This window comes from Physella acuta, unplaced genomic scaffold (assembly GCF_028476545.2).
Source record: "Physella acuta isolate Inbredline_101_S28 unplaced genomic scaffold, ASM2847654v3 ptg000746l, whole genome shotgun sequence".
Lineage (NCBI taxonomy): Eukaryota > Metazoa > Mollusca > Gastropoda > Physidae > Physella > Physella acuta.
Genome location: NW_026732264.1, coordinates 67927 through 77500, shown reverse-complemented (window position 1 = coordinate 77500; position 9574 = coordinate 67927). Strand labels below are relative to the sequence as shown.

General features: G+C 38.1%; 1 protein-coding gene across 2 annotated transcripts; it reads left to right on the top strand.

The window, feature by feature from the left end:
- Positions 1–3930: 3930 nt before the first annotated feature.
- On the top strand, positions 3931–8955 carry LOC131950249 (mitogen-activated protein kinase kinase kinase 3). Of its 2 annotated transcripts, none has more exons than XM_059312322.1 (7): positions 3931–3955; positions 4270–4414; positions 4608–4768; positions 5176–5289; positions 5682–5820; positions 6586–6760; positions 8648–8955. In XM_059312322.1, the coding sequence occupies exons 2-7, from the start codon at positions 4393–4395 to the stop codon at positions 8883–8885; spliced, it is 849 nt and encodes a 282-aa protein (XP_059168305.1). In that variant the 5' UTR covers positions 3931–3955; positions 4270–4392; the 3' UTR covers positions 8886–8955. The 2 variants fall into 2 exon arrangements, with proteins under 2 accessions (XP_059168305.1, XP_059168304.1); XM_059312321.1 differs by having other exon boundaries at positions 3949–4036.
- Positions 8956–9574: the final 619 nt, after the last annotated feature.

Genomic DNA, 9574 nt, shown 5'->3' with positions numbered 1-9574 from the left:
TGCAGTGTTACTACTTATTCAAATTCAACAAGGGCAGTCTTCGACGGATGACACCAAGCACAAGAGCACCCTACACTAAGGACACGGTGGGCCTCTACGATCGATGATTGAATCGAACCAGGGGATGCATCAAGCTACCTATGGTAGTGTAACTAGTAACTCAAGTGACGCCCCTAGGCGGTCGGCGAAAGGTGTTCAACCTCACTATTACCGAGGATAACGCACACTCAATGCTTTCATACAGCACGCCAAAAGGAGTCTGAGCGGTAGTGTGGACAAACCCACGCCCAAACAAAAAAGATCAGAAAAAAAAACAGTGGTATTGTTCATATTTCAACTATCTCAGTTAAAGAAAACAAGGCCAGGCGATAAAAAATACACAATCGGTAACGCGTTGATGAAACCCTTACAAATTGTTTCGTTACCCTGGTATGTGGGACTAGATCGCAGCAACGCTGACGGGTACGCTAGTTACAGATAAACATTCTGGATTCCACGATGATTCGGGGAGGTTAGTTTTTTCGTTTGTGTTTTTTGTGTTTGCATTTGAGTTTGCATTGTGTTTGTGTTTTCTTTTGTGTTTGCGTGTTGCGTTTGTGTTTGTGTTGCTTTTATGTTTGTGTTTGTATTTTCGTTTGTGTTTTCTTTTGTTCTGTTCCCAAGTTGGTACATTTAAAAAAGATTCACCGTGGCGGAGCACAGGTATGCAGCTAGTTGTAAATATGCCAATTCGGTTAGTAGCTTGGCCATACTAAGCAAAGAACATACAAAACCAGTTAAATAGATCTCAAGGAACTTATTAATCATTTTGCAAAGTTAAAAGCATGAAAAAATAAACCAGGAGAGAACTCCCCTAAACTTTCTCGAATATTCTTATATAACACTACGGGGGATGTCAACTCGCGATAAAGACATGATTTTTAATCCATTTTTAATTACTTAAACTTTTTAAAATAGAATAAAATCTTGTTGAAAAAAGAATTACACAGCAAGTGAACGTCAAAACAATCAATTAAATTTTTGAGAAATCGGAAATAGCGTAAATTACTACTTCCGGTCAACGGAAATGACTCAAAATCTGACTAGTAATCAAGTTATAAGCTTTTGAAAAACAAAAAGTTAAATAAGTTCCACTTCTGGTAATCCGGAAACCGCTGAAAAGTTGATACAGAGCTACACATTTTATATAATACATGTATATGAAATTTCAGCAACCTAGCTGTAACGGTAATAGAGTTATCGTGTTTACAGACACACACAAAGACATTAGTGTTTCTTCCAGACATTTTTCTCCGGGGGCACTTGATATTTTCGGGCGGGGGGGGGGGCGGTTAACATTTTTCGGGGGGGGGGGGGGGGGGGGCGGACACTAATAAAAGTGTATGTTTACTATATGAAATCCATCTCGTTCGGGTGGGGGCGTAGACTTTCTTCGGGGGGGGGGCGAAGCACCCCCACCCCCCCGAAGAGATGCCTGGAAGAAACTCTGGCAGATATACGGACAAAGTTGCAAATACCAGTTTTCCGACTGGACTACGAAAAGAACGCTGAAAGTTTGATAAATCTGCATTTATTATTTTTGCCCGATTAAAATGAGTCAGCTATGCTCCGCATATCAAAGTGCTGAGAAGTAAAACGATGAAAACTGTCAACATTTCATGTGATTTTTTTGCATAGTTACAATACTTCTTCTATAATCTTTACACGAGAGTAAATAATTGTGTTTGGTAAGTGGTGACACAAGGTATTGTGTTACCCTACGTGTTTACTCAAGGTGTCACCACATCGCCCCAGTAGCGTAGCGGGGGAGGGGGGACATATGTCCCCGGGCGCCGACCTTAGGGGGGCGCAAATCGAAATTTTGAGGGGGATGCAAATCGAAAGTTTGAGGGGGGGGGGGGGTGCAAATCGAAATCTTGAGAGGGGGTGCAAATCGAAATTTTGAGGGGGGGGGTGCAAATCGAAATCTTGAGAGGGGGGTGCAAATCGAAATTTTGAGGGAGTGCAAATTGAAATCTTGAGGGGGGGGGGGGTGCAAATCGGAAAGTTTGTCCCCGGGCGCCGGGAAGGGTTGCTACGCCCCTGTATCGCCCCCAACAATTTTGCATTTTTAGTGGGGTGTCACTCCTTTCTCACCAATCTTTTACAATTTTAGCTGGATACAACTTTTTGACAGTAAATTTTATAATCTTTCGTCATGGTGTCACTTCTAAATGTTGTCGTCCGATGCGGACCGCCCCTCCGCTCCAGCCTTGTGACGCCACTGTGTTTGATAACTTAAAAAACAAATTAACTGTAAGCCTGTAACATTTTTACAAAACTAATGGTAGTAGGCCAATTTATAAACAATTAGTGAATCAACATGTACAGAATATTTATATTATTTAAAACCCTACTTCGTAAGTAAGAGTTGATTTCTTCTTGTAACTCCTTTGTAACCTGACGGCTAAAATTGGGGCCCACTGATAATATGTGCATAGGGGCACGGAAATCCTAGCTACGTCACTGATGCAGGGCTACGGGAAGTGTTGTTACAAGAACATAGATCGAATTGATTGTCCCATTGCTATATGTGAAATATTTGTCACACTAGTTGTGAACTATTGGACGGTTCTGGATTTAATTCCAAAGATATAGTAAAGTACTTTGCTGTTCTTGAAACTTTTACTCTAAGTGCCAAAGCTTGGATCAGTTCATCAAATGTTGGTAAGGAAAGATAAGATTTAACACCTGTCGTTTTATGTCCATATTTTTGTAAATAACTTGTTACATTTTTTTAACTATAAGAATAAGCTTTTAAATACACTGAAAATAAGAAAATAAAGCAAACTTGCTTCCTGTATTAAAAGCTTTGATCGATCATGAGATCTTTCACATATTTTATGAAAAAAAAGCTTTTTAAAAAGAAAGCAAATTTGTTTTTATTTTCTTAATTTGAGTGCATTTAAAAGCCCTGAAAAGCACTAATCCTCCGTTGGTTGTTGACCATCACACCATACCTCCACTGAGGCAAAGTTACATACATAATTTATTGGAATGATGTGGCAAGATAAATAATAGTGTAGCGATGATCTTTCATAGTATCTACTTCAGTGAAACAAAAAAAAATGGTTTCGGCAAAATTCAAAGAAAATTAATATTACGTATATTTCATCCAAGTTTTTTTTTTTTAAATTAACATACCTTACATTAACATTTTGATTAATATTTTAGACTAGATTAATTTTAAAATCAGAAATCATGAAGCATGTAAAATTGATCAAAGAGAGCAAGTAATTTATTTATAATATTAGTAAGGTCATTTAGAAATAACTGATAGATATAATATAATTATAATAACTAGTAATTAAGATTAATTTGTCAGCCTACATATATCTATTTAAATTAAAATTGAATAGCAATTACAAAAAACCTAAAACAATACTAACCTTGCAAGAAAAATATTATATATGGGCGTTAAATGTAACGGGGTACATAATATGTGTATATCATGTTATTGAATTGATCTGTCTCGTTTGTTTAGTTTTGATATTAATTTTTTAAGGAAATTAGGTTCCTTACGTCACGTGCAGGTATCCACTGGAGACCTGGAGACGGGTGTAAAGGTTTAGGTGAACTGTAGCTGTAAACAACGTAACCCTTTGGGCTTTGGCCAATGCGCTATTTGGCCGTCCAATATATATATATATATTGGACGGCCAAATAGCGCATTGGCCGGCTCTCTTGGCCAAAAGCCCAAAGGGTTACGTTGTTTACAGCTACAGTTCACCTATATATATATATATATATATATATGAATGATAGGCCTATATAATGTTATTTGATATGTGCGCATCACTATTTAAATATAACGAGATTCTTTTTAAAAGTTAACATGACTTACTTAGCATAAACCTTTTTAGTATAGTTAAAACCATATTTATCTGGCATAGCAAGTCCAAGGGGAAAGAACGCTGTAAGATAGATATCGCTAAAACTAGACTAGTAGGCCTATCTAGATTTAGATAGATCTATATTTTTTTTTTACTATGACTTGGTAATTCAAAATACATTTTTGTTGAAACATAAGTTTAATAAAAAATTAGTTTTTCAAACAGAAATCAATAGCAGTATATTATTTTTTAAAGGAAAATATCCATTCATTAAGTATTTTTATATTTTTACATGTTTTATGTTAATAATTGGGAAAATCCGATATGATTTCAACTTTTACATCTACATTTTGTTAACCGTGTTAAAATTTATTTTTTTAACTTTCATCTTAAATAGCTTCTGGAGCACTTGCAACCTATTAGATCTACTTGGTGATAGACAGTTACAAATATAATTACATTATAAGTTGAAAAAAATCTGTTGCAACTTCATTTACCAAAATAATTAATATACGCGGTGATGGCGGAGGAAGAGACTGATAGTGAGTTTATTATTAATATTTATATTATTAAATATTAATGTATAATTCATAATTAAAATTTTAACGGTTTTTTCAAATCTTTTTGGCTTTATTTAAAGGATTTTCTAAAGTATATCAATACTGATTTCAGGTATTATTCAAAATAATGTATGAAATGACATTTGTGCATGATATTTTTTTATTACATTTATAGTAACATTGACGTCACCGGAATTTCCCCATGTGTGGAGCAAGGGAAATTTCGTCGGTGGAAGTGTAAATGTATACGAGATTATCGACCCTAGCGAGCCAAGGGAGGTCAAGTTTGTTGGCAAAGATATTTCAGTCGCATCGACTCAAATCGAAAAGAAAAAAGTTAGTTGAGTTGTTAAAAATAATTTATTTGTCGAAAATTTGAAATAGTCATAAAATTTTAAACAATGTGAAGTTATAGGCATATTATTATTTATATTGTATTATTTATAAAAAAAATATTTATAGGCAGGGGCGTAGCGAAGGGGGGGGGGGGGCGGGGGCTGCGGACCGCACCGGGTGACACCATTTAGGGGGGTGACACCTAGGCAAAAAATAGCAAAATATATAGAGAGAAACTCGAGAGGGGGAGGGTGCAAATCGAAAACTTGAAAGTTTGTCCCTGGGAAGGGTCTCTATGCCTCGGGGGGGGGGGGGGGGGGTGACACCATTAAGTGCCGCACCGGGTGACACCCGACCTCGCTACGCCACTGTTTATATGCCTATATGTTATCATTTTCTTCTTATAGAATTTGGCTGAGTTGAGAATTCTGGAGCAGATAAAACACCCGCGAATTGTAGCCTTCTATGGTTTCAAACAAAACCCGAACCTTCTAACCATATTTTACAAATACATGAAACTTGTAAGTGAGTGCTGCTAGTAAAATTCTAATTAAATTCATAACCTATAAGCTTATATTATCTACCTCATTTAAAAATAAACTGTAATTTTTTTAATTATTCGTTTATTTAAATCAATTATTTCGGCTGATTAAAACAAATTCTAATTTATACAGCAACATGTCTCAAAGCGTACTTAAATACTAAGATTTAATAGACACCTGATCGTTACATTGATATTCTACCTGTACATAATTGGTCAATCAGAAATATCGCTTTCAAACATTTTTTTTTTTAATTTTTTATTAGAGTAATAAACCCATAATTTACCTTCAATTAATTAAAAGTTTAAGGTGTTGTTGTTTTTTAAATACCAAAACAAAAGAAACACCAATCCGTTAAAAAAATGTTTCAGGGTTCTGTGGCGAAGCTTATAAAAGAAAGAGGGTCGCCTCTAGATGAGGCCACAGTCCGACTCTACACTAGACAAATTCTTGAAGGCTTGAAATATTTACACAATAATAAACCGATCATCATTCACAGAGACGTCAAAGGTAGGACGATATTTCTCAGGTTTTATTTTGGGGTTTTATTATGTAAATACAACTTGTAACAAACAATATAATTTTAGTAGTATTTTAATGTCAATAATTTATTTATTTATTTTGTATTGTGAATCTTACCAAAAGTTTAGACAAATGGTGGTGCGCAATTAAAAAATAAATGCGTTCAACATACATAGTTACAGAGGCGTAGCGACCCTTCCCGGCGCCCGGGGACAAACTTTCAATTTGGCGCCCCCATCGGGAACAACCTATCAATTTTCAATTGCAACCCCCCCCCCCCGAACTTTCGATTTACACCGTCCCTCTCAAACTTTCAATTTGCACCCCCCCCCCCCTCCTCAAACTTTCGATTTGCATCGCGCCCCCCCCCCTCCCCACCATATTTTTTTTTATATTTACAATGCAAAACTGCAGCTAATATGAGATTTTAATTTGTTTTTCCAACCCATTTTGGCGCCCCCTAAGGTCGGCGCCCGCGGACATATGTACCCCCCCCCCCCCCCCGGCCCCCTCGCTACGCCTCTGCATAGCTATTCTTTACATATTCTTAACGTACAAGTATATAATTTGATGGTTTAGTTTTTATGGGACTAAACTTTAGGACCAGTTTTCAAAATCTGACAAAATAAAATTTAGAAGGCATATTTGTTTTAGGATGTGAAAACAACAGACAAAAACGACAATCTGGTACCCAGATTTGTTCTACCATACCAACACATGTCCAGGTGAAACAAACCTTTGTACCTTACACAGGTGAGAACGTGCTGCTGGAGTCACCAGACAAGGTCCAGCTGACCAACTTCGGACTGTCCAAGATCCTCCACACACTGACCAATGCCAGGTCAAAGGTCGGCACGTCCTACTGGATGGCGCCTGAGATTATCACAGGAACAGGGAGTGATAACTATGACGTCAGGGCGGATATCTGGTACATACATTTTGCAGTCTTTCTCATTTTTAATAAGATTGATTATAGTCAATAGTATCTCGTGATAGCACGGGCATTACTCGATAATAACCAAAAACCTATCAGTTCAACCAACTTTTATGGGTACCCAACATTAGTCGGGTTAAGTAAAGGGGATGCACAAAAGGCTGACAACATAACGTAAATATTGAAGGGAAAGAAACACGAACTCAAATATGTTAATTACCTTGACAGTCAGGTATGAAATGTTGATTACAGATTTGATATATTGTTGTTTTTCTTTTAAGTCGCATCCAGAGTTTCTTCCAGGCATCTCTTCGGGGGGGGGGGGGGGGGCAAAGCGCCCCCTAAAATTTTTTACCGCCCCAGAACGAAATGAAATTTATATAATTTATATAGAAAATATATACTTTTAACAGTGTCCGCCCTCCCCCCCCCGAAGAAAGTCTACCGCCCCCCCCCCCCCCCCGAAAATTTTAAGTGCCCCCCCCCCCCCGGAGAAAAAAGTCTGGAAGAAACACTGGTCGCATCCACTTCAATGTTAGATAGCATGCTTTTATTTTTCGTGTTTACTATCGGGTAGGGCCCCTAGCTTTTGATTTTTGCCCGCCCTGTGTATTTTATTTTCCCAGTACCCATAATACCTGTAGGACCTTGTCCTATCCAAGGATCATCGCTTGTCGTTATTGATAAATTTGTCTTATAGTAAACATCAATCTGTTGTAGGATGGTATGTGTGTCCGGGGTTTTAGTGTTAAGTTACAAACATGGTTACAATGTCCTGTAATCCTAATATATAATGGCCCATGTGCGTTCTTCTCTCTCTCTGTCTGTCCGCAAAATATTTTCGCCGGACATCACGTCAGAATCGGCAGCGATTTATGGATACCTTTATATGGACTTTTGTTGAAAAAAATATGTTAAATGTTTTAAATTTTTAAAGAAGAAAAATAAAAAATAAAGGCGTATTCGAATGTAGAGAAACAGTATTATTTATGCAACCAGAAAATTGTATAAACTTGAGACAAGAACGCATTTAACAATGACGTTGCTTATTGTTTACACTTAAAAAAGAGCACGAAACTGATGACGTCATCTTCCGAGGTTAGAATATAAAGAAATGAACTATTTCATTCAAATATGATTTAGAGCTATGTACGCTATGAAATGTATACAATACGATTTTCTCGGCCTAAACTTAAAAAAAGTTATTTTATCTATTTGGATTCTAGATCTAGATCTAGAGATTCTAGATCTAGATATTGATCTCGATCTAGATATTCTAGATCATCTAGATCTAGAGATTCTAGATCTAGATCTAGATGATCTATAAAGCTAAGTTGTCGGTTGCCCGATAGGGCACTTCCCGGCGCCGCAGGCGCTTCAAATTTGGCAGGATCTTGCCTTGGGGCGACAGAACACGGGGGCCGGTTGGCCAAAAAGTCTACGATAAGGGGGTCAAAACTGACCTCGACTGACCGGCGCCTTATATGGGCGAATTAATTAAGCATTCAAATTCTCAATGTTTTCGAAAGCCTAAGCGAAGCTGGGCAGCATGCCTTGTGTATTATGTAATAGTAAGTAGTAAAGTACCATTTCAAACCTGACGGTCTACGGGGCAAGTGAAGTAGAGTTCACTTGTTTCTGTGACCTCGGCATATGAAGGGATAGTGTGGTCAGCACTATGCCCAGACGCCTTTACTTACCCTAATGTGAGTTAGGTACCCATCAGAGCTGGGTGGACTCAGGGACGGTCTACTGACTTGAACCCGGATTCGAAATCGAGACGAACGGGTTAGCAGTCCAGCTCTCTACCGCTAGGCCACTCCATCTCATATTATGTAGTATGTGTTTGAGCAATGTATGGAATGTTTTATTGATCTCCAGGAGTTTAGGTTGTACTGTGGTAGAGATGGCCACGGGGAATCCCCCATTCGGTAACCTTGACCCCGTTGAAGCGGCTTACAAAATCGGCAGCGGTGAAAAACTGGACTACAAGCTGCCAGACACAAGTTCTAAGGAAATGGCCAAATTCTTAGGCAAGACGTTCCACAAGAATTTCAAGGATCGTCCAAGTGCTGAGGAACTGCTCAAGTCGGATCTATTTATAGCAGGAAAAGTGTAATAAAATCATCTATCACTAGTTTTAATAATAAACATATATTGAAATATTTAATAAAAAATTATATTTATAATGTGTTTTTTAATTCTATTGCTAGATGGCACTATAAATTTTAAGCAATTAAAATATTGCTGACGTCACACAACTGATCTGTTGACCATATCAGTATTATTCTATGTAAAATTGTGTGTATCAGCCGCTCCCACCCGTAACACAACGATTCATGTGTTGCAGAGGCGTAGCGATCCTTCCCGGCGCCCGGGGACAAACTTTCAATTTGGCACCCCCCTCGGGAGCAAATTTTCGATTTGCACCCCAACCCCCCCAAACTGCAAAAATGCAGCTAAAATGACATTTAATTTGTTTTTACAACCCATTTTTGCGCCCCCTAAGGTCGGCGCCCGGGGACATATGTACCTATGTACCCACCTGCCCCCCCCCCCCCCATCGCTACGCTTCTGATGTGTTGGGCTACATCCAAACCATATAGGTATCTATATTAATAATATCTTCAAACCGACACTTTTTAAAATCGTTAAAGCTTGAGTGGAGCAGGGGTGTCTCTGGGAGAAAACAAGTTGCAAATGTGGCTGTACACAGTTATGGTAAGTCCCGTTCTGGTGGTGAGGTGGGGGGGGGGGGGTAACCAACTCAGAGTGAACATAGCGTCAGCTGTTCTAAACATACATATA

Bases quoted from the DNA above. Each gene is read 5' to 3' on its own strand.
- LOC131950249 (XM_059312322.1), top strand. From the start codon at position 4,393: ATGGCGGAGGAAGAGACTGATA. The intron at 5,290-5,681 runs GTAAGTGAGTGC...AAAATGTTTCAG, and splicing joins TTTACAAATACATGAAACTT to GGTTCTGTGGCGAAGCTTAT. The intron at 6,761-8,647 runs GTACATACATTT...ATTGATCTCCAG, and splicing joins GACGTCAGGGCGGATATCTG to GAGTTTAGGTTGTACTGTGG.